The sequence below is a fragment of the Leptodactylus fuscus genome, chromosome 3 (genome assembly GCF_031893055.1).
Source record: "Leptodactylus fuscus isolate aLepFus1 chromosome 3, aLepFus1.hap2, whole genome shotgun sequence".
NCBI classification, from domain to species: Eukaryota; Metazoa; Chordata; class Amphibia; order Anura; family Leptodactylidae; genus Leptodactylus; species Leptodactylus fuscus.
Window position 1 is genome coordinate 121920623 of NC_134267.1, and position 18849 is coordinate 121939471.

Below are 18849 nucleotides of genomic sequence, written 5' to 3' on the forward strand. Positions count from 1 at the left end.
CCGCACAATGCGCCGGTCAACTGGATGCCCTGACGGCAACTGCGTCACATCATCGTCGATGAGGGTGGGTTGCTGGTCATCCACCACCAAATCGAACGGAGATGGAGGAGACTCTAGTGTTTGAGCATCTGGACACAGATGCTCCTCTGTTAGGTTCGTGGAATCGTGACGTGGAGAGGCAGGTTGAGGGACAATGAAAGGAGCGGAGAACAGCTCTGGGGAGCAGGGACAGTTGGGGTTATTGTTCTGTGAAGCTTGGGAATTTTGGGAGGAAGGAGGACAAGACTGTTGGGTAATAGGAGGAGAGGAGGCAGAGTCTGACTGGCTGCTGGACAATGTGCTGTAAGCGTTCTCTGACAGCCATTGCAAGACCTGTTCCTGGTTCTCGGGCCTACTAAGGTTTGTACCCTGCAGTTTAGTTAATGTGGCAAGCAACCCTGGCACTGTGGAGTGGCGCAATGCTTGCTGCCCCACAGGAGTAGGCACGGGACGCCCTGTGGCTTCACTGCTACCTTGCTCCCCAGAACCATTCCCCCGACCTCGCCCACGGCCTCGTCCACGTCCCTTTCCGGGAGCCTTGCGCATTTTGAATTCCCAGTTAGAAATTGGCACTATATACCAGTAGCAAAAATTGTGGGTGCACGTAACCCCAATATATTCTTTGAATTCCCAGTCAGACAATGGCACTATATACCAGTAGCAAGAAATGAGGGTATTTATAACCCCAATATATTCTTTGAATTACCAGTCAGAAACTGGCACTATATGGCAGTAGCAAGAAATGAGGGTATTTATAACCCCAATATATTCTTTGAATTCCCAGTCAGACAATGGCACTGTATACCAGTAGTAAAAATTGTGGGTGCACGTAACCCCAATATATTCTTTGAATTACCAGTCAGAAACTGGCACTATATGGCAGTAGCAAGAAATGAGGGTATTTGTAACCCCAATATATTCTTTGAATTCCCAGTCAGAAACTGGCACTGTATACCAGTAGTAAAAATTGTAGGTGCACGTAACCCCAATATATTCTTTGAATTCCCAGTCAGACAATGGCACTATATACCAGTAGCAAGAAATGAGGGTATTTATAACCCCAATATATTCTTTGAATTCCCAGTCAGAAACTGGCACTATATGGCAGTAGCAAGAAATGAGGGTATTTATAACCCCAATATATTCTTTGAATTCCCAGTCAGACAATGGCACTGTATACCAGTAGTAAAAATTGTGGGTGCACGTAACCCCAATATATTCTTTGAATTACCAGTCAGAAACTGGCACTATATGGCAGTAGCAAGAAATGAGGGTATTTGTAACCCCAATATATTCTTTGAATTACCAGTCAGAAACTGGCACTATATGGCAGTAGCAAGAAATGAGGGTATTTGTAACCCCAATATATTCTTTGAATTCCCAGTCAGAAACTGGCACTGTATACCAGTAGTAAAAATTGTGGGTGCACGTAACCCCAATATATTCTTTGAATTCCCAGTCAGACAATGGCACTATATACCAGTAGCAAGAAATGAGGGTATTTATAACCCCAATATATTCTTTGAATTCCCAGTCAGAAACTGGCACTATATGGCAGTAGCAAGAAATGAGGGTATTTATAACCCCAATATATTCTTTGAATTCCCAGTCAGACAATGGCACTGTATACCAGTAGTAAAAATTGTGGGTGCACGTAACCCCAATATATTCTTTGAATTACCAGTCAGAAACTGGCACTATATGGCAGTAGCAAGAAATGAGGGTATTTGTAACCCCAATATATTCTTTGAATTACCAGTCAGAAACTGGCACTATATGGCAGTAGCAAGAAATGAGGGTATTTGTAACCCCAATATATTCTTTGAATTCCCAGTCAGAAACTGGCACTGTATACCAGTAGTAAAAATTGTGGGTGCACGTAACCCCAATATATTCTTTGAATTCCCAGTCAGACAATGGCACTATATACCAGTAGCAAGAAATGAGGGTATTTATAACCCCAATATATTCTTTGAATTCCCAGTCAGACAATGGCACTGTATACCAGTAGTAAAAATTGTGGGTGCACGTAACCCCAATATATTCTTTGAATTCCCAGTCAGAAACTGGCACTATATGGCAGTAGCAAGAAATGAGGGTATTTATAACCCCAATATATTCTTTGAATTCCCAGTCAGACAATGGCACTGTATACCAGTAGTAAAAATTGTGGGTGCACGTAACCCCAATATATTCTTTGAATTACCAGTCAGAAACTGGCACTATATGGCAGTAGCAAGAAATGAGGGTATTTGTAACCCCAATATATTCTTTGAATTCCCAGTCAGAAACTGGCACTGTATACCAGTAGTAAAAATTGTGGGTGCACGTAACCCCAATATATTCTTTGAATTCCCAGTCAGACAATGGCACTATATACCAGTAGCAAGAAATGAGGGTATTTATAACCCCAATATATTCTTTGAATTACCAGTCAGAAACTGGCACTATATGGCAGTAGCAAGAAATGAGGGTATTTATAACCCCAATATATTCTTTGAATTCCCAGTCAGACAATGGCACTGTATACCAGTAGTAAAAATTGTGGGTGCACGTAACCCCAATATATTCTTTGAATTACCAGTCAGAAACTGGCACTATATGGCAGTAGCAAGAAATGAGGGTATTTGTAACCCCAATATATTCTTTGAATTCCCAGTCAGAAACTGGCACTGTATACCAGTAGTAAAAATTGTGGGTGCACGTAACCCCAATATATTCTTTGAATTCCCAGTCAGACAATGGCACTATATACCAGTAGCAAGAAATGAGGGTATTTATAACCCCAATATATTCTTTGAATTCCCAGTCTGAAACTGGCACTATATGGCAGTAGCAAGAAATGAGGGTATTTATAACCCCAATATATTCTTTGAATTCCCAGTCAGACAATGGCACTGTATACCAGTAGTAAAAATTGTGGGTGCACGTAACCCCAATATATTCTTTGAATTACCAGTCAGAAACTGGCACTATATGGCAGTAGCAAGAAATGAGGGTATTTGTAACCCCAATATATTCTTTGAATTCCCAGTCAGAAACTGGCACTGTATACCAGTAGTAAAAATTGTGGGTGCACGTAACCCCAATATATTCTTTGAATTCCCAGTCAGACAATGGCACTATATACCAGTAGCAAGAAATGAGGGTATTTATAACCCCAATATATTCTTTGAATTACCAGTCAGAAACTGGCACTATATGGCAGTAGCAAGAAATGAGGGTATTTATAACCCCAATATATTCTTTGAATTCCCAGTCAGAAACTGGCACTGTATACCAGTAGTAAAAATTGTGGGTGCACGTAACCCCAATATATTCTTTGAATTCCCAGTCAGACAATGGCACTATATGGCAGTAGCAAAAATAGTGGGTGTATATAGCCCCAATTCTATTGCTAGGGGACTTGCAGGGTATTTCTGGGGTGAAGGTGGGGGGGCACACCGTTGGAACGGGTATCGGGGGTATATATCGGGTATACGGGAATACACTGACAGTGTATTCCATTCAGGATCCTGGGAAAGCTGGGTTGCGGCGATTGAGCCCGTCAGTGCCACGTTACACTGACAAGCTTCTCCCTGGAATTTAGCTCTTACAAGAGCTGTTGTGGTTGTCTTCTCCTTCCTATCCTAGCCTGTCCCTGCCTACCCAGAATCTAAGCCCTAGCTAGCTGGACGGAAACCTCCGTCCCCGGTGAATTGCAAGCTCAGAATGACGCGAACCTGGGCGGCGCTGTTCTTTTAAATTAGAGGTCACATGTTTTCGGCAGCCAATGGGTTTTGCCTACTTTTCTCAACGTCACCGGTGTCGTAGTTCCTGTCCCACCTACCCTGCGCTGTTATTGGAGCAAAAAAAGGCGCCAGGGAAGGTGGGAGGGGAATCGAGTAATGGCGCACTTTACCACGCGGTGTTCGATTCGATTCGAACATGCCGAACAGCCTAATATCCGATCGAACATGAGTTCGATAGAACACTGTTCGCTCATCTCTAGTTATTAACTGATTATTAGATTGGTCAACAGTAGAGGTCCGACACCCAGGCCCCACAGATATTAGTGGATTTTACTCAAGTGTATGAAGCTAGAAGGTGACATTCATACAGAGCCGCTTTTACAGCTCAGCTCCTATTCATTTGAATGGATATTGAATTGTAATGGAGCTCCTACGCCGTGTATGGAGCTATTTGCTTACAGTTTTCTATTATATGCTCAGAACAACTGATCTATGTAGGGTCTGGTCTCCACTTATTGACCTGCCCTAAGGATGGGTCTTTAAAGGGGTTGTCCAGGGTTAAACGAAAATTTAATACAAAACTAAACAATCTCCCACCTGCCTAACTTCTAACTTTAGAAACAAAAAAAAAATATATATATTATTATCCATATTGCCGGGGCGGTCATGTGTCCGACCCCAGGCACATTTTCAGATTTTTCCATGATGCTCCATTTCCACAAACAGAACGTCACCAATATTAACCACTCCCCTATCCCATCATACTTACCTCCCACGCATATGCAATAGAGATGGAGTGTTGGCACTCTGGCTCTATTGCGCAAGCGTTTGCAGAAGTTAAGTGAAGAGGAGATGGTGGCACAGAAGAAAGTTATCTCCAGGGAAGGAAGACAGGTAAGTATGATGAGAAGAGGTGCTTGGTTAGTTAGTTAGGTCCGTGGGCTAGCTAGAGAAATGGGTGGGGCGGAAGAAGTGAGAGGGTGATCTGAGTGAAGAGCAATGCATCACGGTAGTTCTAAAAATAGAAAAACTGGGTACTCACCATAGAAGTTCTGCGATAAAAGTCCAAACTTTATTTGAGGTATCCAAGTAGAAATACACAAGGGAGGAGGCACGCCTAGTGAGGAAGAGCGACAGCTGTTTCGTGCTGTTTGTGCATTATCAAGCTCTGCATGCACAAAACAGCACGAAACAGCTGTCGCTCTTCCTCACTAGGCATGCCTTTGGACTTTTATTGTGAGTGCCCAGTTTTTCTATTTTTCGGATTATTTGGACTTTTCTTCACTGTGAGCACCACCTATATACTGCGTACAAATTCACCCCATGTCTTTTGGCTGACGCATATTTAAGTAGTGCTACCTTACTCCACATATGGCATCATGGTAGTTGTAGGCTAAGTGAGCTGGGAGCTACCCATGTAAACAAATGCAGAGAACTGTTAGAGAAACCCAGAAATCACTCAAAACATTGCTAAAGGTATTTGGGTGCACTTATGAACCCACTATTAGCACTAACAGACCCTTTTTTTAAAAGAAAAAAAATAAAAGAAAAAAGAAAAGAAAAGGGGTTTGTTTTCCCGGAAAACCCTTTTAAATTACATAGCAAAGGTTTTTGGATTTTTTTATTCCCTTGGGGGGTTTTTTTGGCTCTGGCACTGTTTAGATATTTGAGCCTTTCAGCAGTTTGATGGGCCAGGTGCCAAAGAACATATTTAACTGGAAGGAAGATAACATTTGTGAAAGATCTGCTTTGGCACATGACACTGTTTTAATGTTACCATAACAATGTCTTCACTTCTTGACTTTTTGTTCTAACTTGCAGGCAAAATGATCAAGTCTGTGCCAGGCAAATTAATTAAAGAGGTGATTTCTTATTTATTTTTGAGGTATATGGGTTTTATCTACTATATTCCAAAGTTCTAATGTGTGTTTTTTTGTTTTTTGTTTTTTTCTTGCAGAAAGGTCAACATCTGGAGCCCTACATCATGAACTTCATCAACTCTTGTGAGTCTCCAAAACCGAAACCAAGCAGACCTGAATTAACAATACTGAGTCCTACATCAGAAAATGACAAAAAGGTTTGGCGCAAGACTGAAAATTGTAGAGAATAATATATACACCAAATGTATGTTATTTTCACATCATACTCCTTTTGTGTCTGTTACTTTTCATATGTAGCTTTTCAATGATTTGTTCAAGAACAATGCCAACCGCTCTGAAAATATAGAGAGAAGATATAACCAAAATTATTTTATGGAGGTTATGACTGTTGAAGGTGTCTATGACTATCTTATGTATGTAGGTAAGTAAACATAAATGTTATTGCGTAAATGTTATTCATAGCTTTAAAGAATTTGATGGTAGGTTCACACCAGCGTTGTCTTTTCCATATACCGAGCACAATCGGTTCAGTGATTGATACGAACCAAGCCTGACTGGACCCCTTTGTCTATAACTATAAAAAACACACAATACTTTTGCAGGTCAGATATTATGCAGATTCTTGTACAGAACAGACTCTGTGTTATCTGTGTGTGTTTACATAGAGAGATATCAGACCAGGCTTTATCAGCAAACTGCAATTAGCTGAATGGATTGTCCTGCCGACACTGAGTAAGTGATGTCACTTGTCCTGTCTGCCAGGTCCGTGCTTATAGCAAGGCTGTGCAAACAATGGGAGGAATAAGGTCACATTGCAGGCAAACAAAGCAGAATTTCTAAAGCAACAGATTTAGGAAAAGTCTTCAATTTACATAACCTACCACTATAGATTGGATCCTTGAGATGGGACAACCCCTTTAACTGAAACTGCTGGGAAATAAAAAGTTGGACAATTTTTGTCCAGCAATTTCAGACAGAGATTTTGACACAGATCTGAACCCAACCTTATCTAGTGTATATTGATATGAGTAGGGCCCAGCTGCAATACCAAACACACCCTGTAAATAGTTGTGGTGTTTTTGAAAGACGACAGCCATGGTTTTTCTTATTATGCACAATAGCTTTAAAGGACAATAACCAGGATAAGAAAATCATGTCTGCTTTCTTCCCAAAACAGGATTGCATCTGGTATTGTCAATCACCTTATGGAGTTAAGCTGCAATAAAAAACAGTCCATAGACAGGTGTGGCACTGTTTGTTTCCAAGAATTTGGCTACACTGTATTCTAACTACCAATCACACTGTATTTGCAAATATACCTGGAGAATTTTTCTAAAGCAGCTCACCAACTTCATCATCATTACTAAAAGTTGTGGTCTGCTGATGACGCAATGCACATATCTTTAGATGCCTGTGCACATAAATGTATTATATTTTTATAGCAGTCTGATCTTTGTTTATCTATACTCTGCTTTAAATCCACTGCAGGTGTAAAGTTAAAGGGATTATTAGAAACAAAAGTTCCACCTATCATATCCTGTGAATAAAGTACCAGTGCGCTTGTGTAACTGGTGCTCTAGTCACTTCTATGGGGAAGCTGGGACTGCAGTGTTTCAGGAGTTTAATAGAAGCGACTGAAACACCAGCCTTGCAAGTGTACTGTTGTTTCATTAACAGGAAACATTTAGGGGGACTTCATTCCCCCTTCTTGTAACATTGCCTGTAGCATGAGGATAGGGTATAAATGTGAGTAGTATAATCCCATTAAATCCTTCTTAACATCCACTGTACTATTACTGTGCATGCCGGGTCTTTTGAAATGGTGGACCCTCTGCTGCAGAGCGGCAACCATAGGTACAAAGTCTCTGCTGTACATTACAGCGGAGATCCGGGAAAAGTCTTTTTTAACTAATCACATCCTTGCATGCTTTAGAAATGCTATTCCACACCTACCTTTAGTATGTAAATTGCCTCAGTGGTTTCTGAATAAGTCTGTTTTTATTCATATGCTAATTAGACTGGTGCACGATGCATCGTGCACTCCTCTCCTATTGTTTCTTATGGGAGGCTGCTGCTGATAATGACTCAGCTTCCTGTTTGCACACCCACACACACACACATAGGAGATAATGGCAGAGAGGAGGCTGCTGGGAACTTCCTGTGCTGGCTGGAAACTCATTAGCATATGAATAAAAACAGACTTATTTAGAAACCACTGAGGCAATCTACATACTAAAGGTAAGTGTGGAATAGCATTTCTAAAGCCTATGCAAGGATGTGATTAGTTAAAAATGACTTCCCAATGATAGAGCCCCTTTAATTACTGCAAACAGAGTTCACTATGTTTAAAAAAAAAAAAAAAAAAAAAAAAAAAGCCCCCCGGGCAGATCGACACTAGCCCAACTAACCCATACCTTTAACGTTGCAGGCCAACTCCCTTGATCTAGGACAGCTGGGATTCTTATGAAGGTTATTGTGGCCTGTGAAAGAAATATTACTATTGAGGCTGGTCGATGACTAGCTTCAATAGTAATATAGCTTATCTCCCATAAACTGCAACACGTTTGTTTTGAAGACTACAGAACTTGCAATCAAACAATTGCAGGTTCAATAAAAGGCCGATAAAATAGTTAAAAAAAAAAATAGAAAAGAAAAAAATTAGGAAAAAAAAAACCCACATCCGATGCATCCCTGTACACTGAAATATAAAATTTACGGGTGTCAAAATAGTGCAATTTTTTCCAGCTTCCTAGTACATGGTACAGAACATTAAATGGTACCATTATGAAGAATAGAGATGAGTGAGTACTGTTCGGATCGGCCGATCCAAACAGCACACTCGCATAGAAATGAATGGATGTAGCCGGCACGCGGGGGTTAAGTGGCCGGCCGCCGTCAAAGCGGAAGTACCAGGTGCATCCATTCATTTCTATGGAGCGTACTGTTCGGATCGGCTGATCTAACTAAATAAAGGAAGATTTTACAGGGATAGAAAGTTTATATCACTCTTGACTTAACATTAAATCGATTAAAAAAAAAAAAAATAACTTTTTTTCTTTTCTTTCTGCAGTATTCATTGTAAATTAATTTTTATTCCTTATGCAAATTACCACCAGGGCGTGTTGTTTTTCATATTTCTGATTGGTTTCATCACCTTTTAATGGGAGGTCGAATCCTTCTGAAAAACACCCTTGAGACCTACACGGACCACTACCTGCAACGTAAACTTGAACAGCTTAGTCAGGAACATCGACTGGTTTCACTAATTACTCTTCTTAGAGGTATGTCTACCATTTCAAGGTGTTTCCTGCTTTCCTATCTACTCTCTTAATTGCAGTTTTATCTAGCTTTACATCCAGAGATAACATAGGTATTAAGCCTCTGTTCTAGCCCTTTTCTGGGATGAGCAACTGTAAGTATTTTGTAAAGAGAGAAAAAAAAATGGTGGAACATAATTGGCCGTGAACAGAGACTAAAACATGAGCCTGACCACAGTGGTGAACCTAGCCCCTCTGCTGCCTGGGGCGGTCGATCAAAACACCCCCCCTCCGGACTGAAGACCGGTTGGGGGGGGGGGGCGGTGCAATTAGGTTTTTCTTTTGATCGTCCGCATCAGGTAGCGGGGGGGGGGGGAGGTGTGTGTCTATATATATATTATGTACCACAGCAGCTCCCTGAAACCTCTATTATGCTCCACTGTTGCCCACCCAACTCTATTATGCTCCATAGCCGCTGTGGGGCATAATAGTGGTTGCTGAGGGACGCTGCTACTCTTTTTTTTTTTAAAGCGCCCCCCCCCCCCCCTGTTTTTATAACTTACCAGTAAAACAGATATGTAAATGAGCCTGTCTGTACACCCTGGGCGTTCCTCCAAGCCACCGTGCACCCCCCTGCGTCATACCTTGAAACCGGCCCTTCTTTTGCCTGTTATATCTACATGCTATGACCCCCCTCCTCATGTCCTCCAACCATATTCGACTGTATTATTAACATCACTTCACACAGAGAACTAAATGATCCTGCAGTGTGTCTTTGTTTCTTTCTTTTTTAGTTGCTATGATTCCTAGGATTTCTCTATCTGCCATGAGCTTGTATGTGTTTCTCTCTTGTTATATACTACTGTACCATCTATGAAACTGTATCACTGAAATTTCCCCATTGTGGGACTATTAAAGGATTATCTTATCTTTATCTTGCATGCTGAAAATTCCTCCTCCTCTCCCCCTGTAACCGCCTACAGAGTCTGTCATCTCACTCCTGTACATTGAAATCTCGGACATATGCAATAACACTCCCTTCTGAGCGCTACTGCACATGCCCGAGTGCCATTTTCTGGTGGACAGATGAAGAAAGCACGCAAGAAATGGTGATGAGAGACGCTGGAGGCGGTTACACAGAGAGAGAGAGGAATTTTCGGAGCGCAAGCAAGACTGGGTGGTTTGAAGATATGACGCAAGGGATTGTGTATAGGTTTCTGTTTGGGGAGTGTCCAAGCAGATTCCCCGAACGCAGATGTGAACCGGGCCTAAGCATCTCATTATAAAATACAATTCTAGTATGTATAATGGTAGACATGTATAGAAGCAAATACAGATAGATAGAGATAGATAGATAGATAGATAGATAGATAGTTGTATATACTTACACATATACCCATCTACTCACACACATACAGTCATATACAACATACACACACACCTACCTACACACATACAGGACTCACACAGTATATAAGACGCATAATGTAAACACTTGCCTCATTAGAGGTGCGTCCCTTCCTGACCAGAGAGTGGGTCTGTAGACTATGCACCAAGATGTAAACACTAAGGAGACTTAGTGAGCAGTATGTGGCAAATGAAGTAAGAGAGGCGGAGGCCGCCTCAGATTCTGGACCAAAAAACGGGTAACTACGACTGGATGCCAGTGCAGCACACCGGCATCCAGTTGCAGCACTCCACTCTGGATTAGGCCCAAATGAATGGGCCTAGTTGGGAGGAAGTGTCTTCAGGCGGAATCCACCTGACGAAAGGGCATGTCGCTTCTCACTGCTCACGGAAAAAAGAAAATATTTCAATGGGAGGTGGTTTTTTTGGTCAGGATTTTGACTTGGATTCCGCGTCAAAATCCTGACCAAAAAACCTGTGTGAACTCAGCCTTGTGCTATCTGCTTTTTTTATTGCAGGTTTTGCTGTGGTTTTTTGAGCCTAATGTTCAAGAAATTGCCTGCAAAAGGAATGTGAAAATTAAAGAAAACACTTGTATTTTTCCCTTGTCCTCAACCCATCTCTGATTTAGTTTGGCTCACAAAGTTGCAGCAAAATCTTAAACGTGGCTTTTGTGCAATGAAGCCCTTTAGCCTTGGGTGTGTTTTCAAGTTAAGCTTTTCTCATGTAAGGGCTCGTTCACACGTGGGCAAAGGGGCGGATTTTGACAGCGGATTTAGCTTCAAAATCTGCCCCTTTACAATGGTGGTCTATGCAGACCGCCAGGCTTCTTTTTTCCGCTAGCGGCGGGCTGCTGCTAGTGGAGAAAAGAAGCGACATGTCCTATCTTCAGGCAGAAACCACGGAGCGCTGGACCGCGGCTTCCGCCTAGCGGCAGCACCCTCCTATGACGGCTCATTCATTTGAGCTGACATAGGAGGGGAAAGTCGCGACCGCGATGATCGCGGCAGACGAGTTTTGACCAGAGAGAGACGTGGCTCGCCGCGTCTCTCTCTGTGTCAAAACCCGCGCGGATGGTGCACATGTGAACTGACCCTTAGGGTTTGTCCAGGATGGTTTTTTTTTTTTTTTTGTTTTTTTTATAGATATGTATATTAGGTTGGTAAAAAACAAAACAAAACCCTGTTCCTGGTGGTCTGTTCCTGCTGCTCCAGTGTTTTCTTTCAGTGTAAGTCCTTGGTGCATGTGGGTAGCCTAAGGCAAGGGACACAGGACATTGCCATGCGGTGGGGACTTTTGCCATGAGAAAACACTGAAGCAGCTGGACCAGACCGCAATGGGAGACACCCTGGACAGGGGAGTATGTTTTTCACCTTCTCTGGCCTAATATAAAAAAAAATAAAATAACCCTATACAGTCAGGAAAAATCAGGTGTAGATCATAAAGGGAATGAAAGTTCAACACAAAGATGGTTTCCGTTTTTGATTTTGGCTTCAGCTCCATCAACAAAACCTGAATGTGCAAACACACCTTGCTTTTATTCAGTGTTGTTCTGTATCTGCATAGCGTTATGTATACTTTATTTTAAAGATGCTGTGTTTTGTGAAACCACCGAACCACGATCTACAGCAGCGAAGCAGAAAAGGGCAAAACAGACCTTCGAAGAAATGATGGCTTACATTCCAGGTTTGTGGAATTTGACAAAAAACATTTTTTTTAAGTACCGTATTTATCAAATGTACCGTATTTTTCGAACTATAAGACGCACCTAGGTTTTAGAGGAGGAAAATAGGGAAAAAAATTTTGAAGCAAAAAATGGTAAAATAATATATGGGAGTTGTAGTTTTGCAACAGCTGCAAGGCCACATTGACAGGTGACCCTGCAGCTGTACGGGGGCGCAGAGAGTGTTTTTTTTTTTTGCGGGGCCGGATGTACTTTTTAGTTATACCATTTTGGGGAATATCTATTGCTTAGATCACCTTGTATTGAAAAAAAACCCGGCGGTTTATGATATATGATTTTCTACTTTTATATATATTCTAGGGAAAGGAGGTGATTTAGAACTTTTATTTATTTCATTTTTTTATTATATATTTTTAAAGCTTTTTTTTTTTTTTTTTTTTTTTACACTATTTTATTCCCCCCCGTGGGGCTTGAACCTGCGGTCACTTGATTGCAAGTCCCATAGACGGCAATACAACTTTATTGCCGTCTATGGGACATTCTGTATATTAGTATTACGGCTGGTCATAGACCCAGCCGCAATACTAATATAGCCGTGACAGGCCTGGGAGCCTTCATTAGGCTCCCGGCTGTCACCTGAACAGGTCGGCTCCTGCAATATCGCCGCGAAGGAGCTGGCCTGCAACTTTACAGGTATGGGGCCGGTGGGGACCGGCCCCGGGGGAGAAGGGGCCGCCAATACAGACCCGGCATCCTATGTAATAGAGAGGCGGATGCCGGCGAGGGATAGACGCCGGCACAGGTGCCGGGACCTGAGACATCGCTGCGCTCCTCTGCCCTGCATGAAGCCAGCGGCGGGGGGACAGAGGAGCGGAATAGCATCGCCTCTGCCGCTGCTGGCTTCATGCAGGGCAGAGGAGCGTAGCAATGTCTCAGGCCCCGGCACTTGTGGGGGGATGCCAGCGGATGCCAGGCGCCACATTCGGACTATAAGACGCACCCTTCTTTTCCCCCCAAATTTGGGGGGAAAAAGTGCATCTTATAGTCCTGCTACTTTAATATTTCACCATACTGAGAAGCAGTACACCCTCTTCCCCAGTTCAGGCTTCTGCTCTGTGGGCTTGAAGGTGTACTGTATGACTTTTCAAAGTGGTGGTAAATCTAAATCTTTGAATCTTTCTCGTTTTGTTCTGTTTTTTATTTTTTTTTTTAATTTTAACAACATAGCATTGTTCGCTGACCAAAATTTATACTGGTTTTTTTTTTTGTTTTTTTTTAAACCACTTCCGGACCGCCCATAGACTATATACGTCCGGGAAGTGGTTGCCTAGTTCTGACAGGACGTACTGGCACGTCCAATCAGAATACAGCAGCTGCACGGAGATCGTGCTGCTGAAGCTGGGAGCCGGCTGTAACTTCAGCCGGAGCTCCCAGAGAGATGGCAGGGAAGGTTTATTCCCTTCCATGCCTTCTTGATCGCTGTGTATACAGCGCTTAATGAGCGCTGTATACACGGCTATGGGCGCCGCCATGATGCGGCCACCCTCTGACCCGGCGGTCACGTGATCTGCCGGGCTCAGTATCTTACAAGAGCTGCTGTGTCCTACAGGACCCAGATCAGCTCTGTAAGTGTAAAGATCAGTGTGCAGGAGGCTGTATTCCTCCTGCAACTGAGGCTAAATGTACCAGCCCCAGTTATAGGAGAAATCAGCCTCCCTAACAAAAAAAAAAAAAAAGTGACCAGATGTCCCCAAAGGTCTCTTATCACCTTATGGGGACACAATCTGAAAAAAAAAAAAAAAGTTAAAAAAAAAATGAAAATAAAGTAAATAAAAATAAATAAAATAATACGCTAATAAAACGCCGTTATTAAAGGTTATAGCCCCACCCCCGACGACACCATACAAAATAAAAATTACTGTACCTGAGAGGAAAAACTATTTTATAAAGTTTTTCAGTAGCACTTTGTGTTATTAAATAAAAAAAAAATTAAAAAAAGTGAAAACCAGACACAATTTCCCTCCTATTATGTTTATATTTTCTCAGATATAAAAAAAAATGAAAACACATTTGAAAATAAAAACCTAAAAATAAAGCCCTATGTGTCCCTGGAAAAAGACGCAAAAATTAGTTGAATGAGACATATGAGAAAAATGTTACAGCCCTCAAAACCGCACATACAAAAAAGCCCGAAAATGTGTCTGGTCCTGGACCACAAATTGGCCCGGTACTGAAGTGGTTAAATTTGGATTTGCACATTAAGTTTCTGTGTTTTGGGGGATCTGGTAGGATGGTACTTAGGGACTGCTAGAGAAGTGGCTTTATATTGTTGTGATGACAAATAAAAATGTATTATATTTTACTTTTTAATTTATTCTTCCTCTTGTTTCTTTAGATTTAATAGGAAAATGTATAGGTGATGAAGCGAAGTATGAAGGAATTAGATTATTATTTGATGGCCTACAGCAGCCTGTGCTCAACAAGCAGGTACTTTATTTGTGTTATAAACCTGATAAGAATCTCCAAGTGAGATCATATCGCCATATGACGAACCTTTCCTACAGCACGGTTTCAGTGTCTCCATATTAGGATTGGAAAGCGTGCAGTTAACTCTTTATTTGCTTAACTCTAGCTTTAAATCATACCTAAATGTTTGAAAAATGTTTTATTATCTGCCAGCATTTGTGTCATGAATCATTTTTGATTAATGGATTTTGTCTCCTTTATGTGAAATTCTGTGCTGAAATCTATCTCCACCTGTTAAAAAGGTTACAATTTTAACTAGGCCGGGAAGGTGAAAAAAAAAAATACTCCCCTTTCCCTATTGCTTCCCCACGTGGTCTGGTCCTGCATGTGCATTTCTGCCTTCCCGCAGAAGTCCCCGCCACACATGACCACTGAGGCCAGTCAGCAGCCTCAGCGAAGGGCATGTGACATCAGGACCTGTGACGTCCCAGGGTCACGTCCTGATGCTGCTTATTGGGGTGATGTCACAGTATGAGGTGTATAGGTGGTTGTCCTCAGCATAAAGACTGTACCGGAAGCCAAAGCTGCTTAAGTTTTGTGCAATCGTACTGGTGTAGAGAAAGAAGAGGAGGGGGCCTATGACCAAGCCTGAGGAATACTAACAGCAAGGGGAAGAGTCCGTGCCCACAAATGATACACTGAAAGTGTAGTCTGACAGATAAGAGGAGAAGCAAGAGAGCGCAGTGTCTGTGAGGACGACAGCGTACGGCATACTGAGTAGGAGTTCGTGGTCAACCATGTAAAATGCTTCTGCGAGATCCAAAAGAATACCAAGAAAATAATCACCATTACATTTAGCTGACAGGAGATTTTTGAAGAGTTTCGTAAGGGCTGCAATGTGAAGAAGCCAGACCTTAAGGGCTCAAGAAGAGAGCAGAAAGATAGTGGGTTAATTGAGAGTAAACCAGGCATTCCAAGATTGAAGATTTAAAGATGGGTCTGTAGTTAGCAGCACAGGATTTTAGTTTATAATTTTATTAAAAAGAGTAAACATTAATTAATAAAGTATATTACAAAAATTATTAATGACATAAAAGTTAGCAGAACATCAAATGTTGTTTTAAAGTTTAGGTTCGATTTCACTTTTTTTTTTCTACTAAATGCAAAAGAATATCAAATTGCAGATTTTTTTTGTGATCCTAAAAAACCAGATTATGTCCATCTCCCCATGTGAGTAACAGTATACTGTATGTATGAATTGTGCTTGATCAATGCAAAGTGAGAGTTTGGAAAAAGAGAGCATCTAATAGACAGCCATGTATAGCCATTCAGTGCTTTTTAAATGAGTTTATTTCTTTGGAATATCCGTGCTATCTAGATCTACATACACCACGCCGTGTCAGTGTTTCCTTGTTTCTGTATTAGTTTTTTACAGGAGTTTTTCACATGATGTACGTAATTAAATTCTCTTACCATTAACATATGTCTTATCATTTCAGCTGTCTTATGTTCTACTAGATATTGTACTGCTTGAGATATTCCCAGAGCTTGGAAAGGTACAGTTAAGTTTTATATTTCTACTGTTGGAATGTTTTTTTCTTTTCTGGATGTCATAAACACAAATTGGGATAACTTTGACGTCAAGACCATGTTCACATTGTTGCCATCGGAGGCACTGTCTCTAATCTTCTTTGGAAGTTCCACTTGATGTCTTGACTAAGAGGACAAATGGGGACCAGCACCAATAAGAGGAGACAGAATTGCAGAGGGGAACTAGAGAGCAGCAACCTGAACCAGTCATGTGACAGGTGGTTTGTTTTAGACTACCTTAGTATCCCTATAGGCACTGTAACTAAACTTTAGACACAGATCAGCCACAATTTCCCTAAGGTAAAAGCAAGCAATGGCTAAGGAAAACAGCAGGTAAGCAGTGCCCATGGGTACTAACTTCGCCAACATTTTCCAGACTTACAACTGGAAAATCACTTTCAGTAAAGCAAGTCAGTAGGTTAAGTTTACAGCATACTTGCATTGTACTTTATATGTATATTGCGAGGGTTGTAACTATATACTCGGGGGGTTCACTAATAACCCAGCCAGATAATGCACAGGGTACCCAGTATTGAATAACAACAGATCGTCAGTAGATGACCAAGCCTAAGGACAAGTCATCAGTTTAAAAGTCCCAGAAAAGAATGGAAAATATTAATTTTAAGAATGGATGATATTCCTCTCAAGTGTAACTGAATCTAAGAAATCTTAAAACAAAGTGGTTTTTGTGCAGTATATCTTGGGGAGGGGAAAATGAGTATGTACGCCGTGGGAAATGACCAATATTATAGTCTGCTTTTAGGAAGTTGCTTTGTTGTAGTCCCGAGTTATAAAGCAGTGAAATGTTTCATACAATATGTTTCTGTTCAGAAATATCTTGTATTCAAAGAACAATTGTAGTTGCTTTTCATGTTTTCATTTTAAGTTTTTCTTTGCTGTAATAGCTAAATTCGTCAGTAAAGCGCCAGTATACACTGAACTTATGACCCCACCGTGTACAGTAAATGTACATCTCAAAATATGTGGCTATAACCGAATTACTTGTCACTTAAATTTACTATGGTTTTGCCACCTAGTATAACATGCAGTGATTTATCATTTTTTAAGGATTTATTTTTTGAATAACCTACTAGAGGTGTAGTCGTGTGATTCAGGGCTTTTTTTTTTCTTTTAATGTGTGCATCTAGGCATAGGTGGAATATGATAGTAGAATGAAAATTTGATGTTAAAAGAAGATATGTTTGCTATATGTAATGTATTCATTCAAATATTTTTTTGTTTTTATTGTAGCCTCAAAAGGAGTTGTCCTCTTTGCCAGCCTGGATGTGACATCAACAACTATATTAGTTCTTTTGCTGGGAGTCAGAAAACCTTAGCTTTTTTTTCCACACAGACCAATACAATGAATACGTATATTGGTCAATCCAAGTGCAATATGGATTATCCAGACACTGGCAAAAAACACACTTATGTAAACTATTGCCACAGTTTAAAGACGATCTATCACCACCTCCTCCGACCCTAGTTCTTAGCTGTTAATAGGTGCCGCTCTACTGATTCCAGCACAGGCAGAATTTTTTTCTCTAGTCCCCACCATTCCTGAGAAATTTGTGCCTGATATGCTACCTTGTCTCTTTATGGTCAGGTGCGCAGTGTCAGGTAGGAGCGTTCCAGGGATGGATTCACAGCTCCAGTCGGAGCTTAGAACGTAGGAAATGAGACTCCAAAATTAGCAGCATTAATTGGGAACACTGGGGGCTATAAAAAGAATTCCAACTACACCGAAATCAGTGGAACAGTAATTATTATATGAAGCAAAGGTGGGGAAAATCCTCTATAAATATCAGAGGCCAGCTAAAGTTCAAAATAATTGTCAAAAACCAAATAGAAGAAGTCATAGATAAATAGTAAAGTCATTACGCCTCACCCTAGGTTCACACTAGCGTTCGGCTTTCTGTTCCTTGTGCCCACTTGGGGACCCAAGCAACAGAAACCTAATCCGCTTAAAAAGCGCTTATCCTTGGACACAATAGACTATAATGGGGTCTGCCAGGTTTGTGCCCTAAAATTAGAGAGAAAAACCCAGACCACATTTTTCAAGTGGATTTGGAGGATCCCCGAACAGAGAGCAGGCGCAGGTATGAACCTAGCATCAGGCATACAGTTTATTTTGCTGTTACACATTTTTTTTTAATCTTTGTGGTTTTTATAAATTTTAACTTTGATTGGCCTTCAATATTCAATCAGTTATTCTACTTGACACTGACTGGCACAAAGTCCATTTATGTTCCAAGGTTAAATTGTGTTTTCCTTGTTTGGTAGGCAGTGTGTCGGAGTCAGCAATGCTCTTGTACATTAGTTTGTAAATATTTGCACTGTAAACTTATTAACACTCCTTTAAATAAATAAAACTCTCAACAACAGTCTTAGGATTTTTTTTTTTTTGTTCCAGTGATCTTTACATAAAATATTCATATTCAGTCATCTCACAAAGGTTACTGCTATTTAGGTTGAAGTTGGCCTGATAATCCACTGACCGCCTCAGGTCTGGCTTCTGTCAAACAGACACATTTGGCATATGTTTTTTCTGCAGCCACTATTCAGGAAATGTAATATTGCAACCTTTTAGGTTAATGGCCATTCAAGCAACACAAGGCCAAGAGCCATTGGTGGTTAGTGGTTCTCTATTATGGCACCTAGAAAGTGTTTCCTAACAAAAGACTCCCCTTTAATAAAGGTACAGTGTTGGCCAAAAGTATTGGCACCCCTGCAATTCTGTCAGATAATACTCATTTTCTTCCAGAAAATGATTGCAATCACAAATTCTTTGGTAT

At 41.1% G+C, this 18849-nt stretch overlaps 1 protein-coding gene across 4 annotated transcripts in view; it reads left to right on the forward strand.

Moving 5' to 3' along the window:
* The window catches only part of SNX14 (sorting nexin 14), a 58827-nt gene extending 40399 nt beyond the window's left edge, over positions 1–18428 (forward strand). For all 4 annotated transcript variants that reach the window (XM_075268238.1, XM_075268240.1, XM_075268239.1 and 1 more), the window contains 8 exons: positions 5592–5632; positions 5728–5847; positions 5948–6071; positions 8767–8931; positions 11905–12000; positions 14394–14485; positions 15964–16020; positions 17306–18428. In XM_075268238.1, the coding sequence (XP_075124339.1) occupies positions 5592–5632; positions 5728–5847; positions 5948–6071; positions 8767–8931; positions 11905–12000; positions 14394–14485; positions 15964–16020; positions 17306–17344 (734 nt within the window). In that variant the 3' untranslated portion in view covers positions 17345–18428. The remainder of the gene's footprint in view (positions 1–5591; positions 5633–5727; positions 5848–5947; positions 6072–8766; positions 8932–11904; positions 12001–14393; positions 14486–15963; positions 16021–17305) is intronic.
* Positions 18429–18849: the final 421 nt, after the last annotated feature.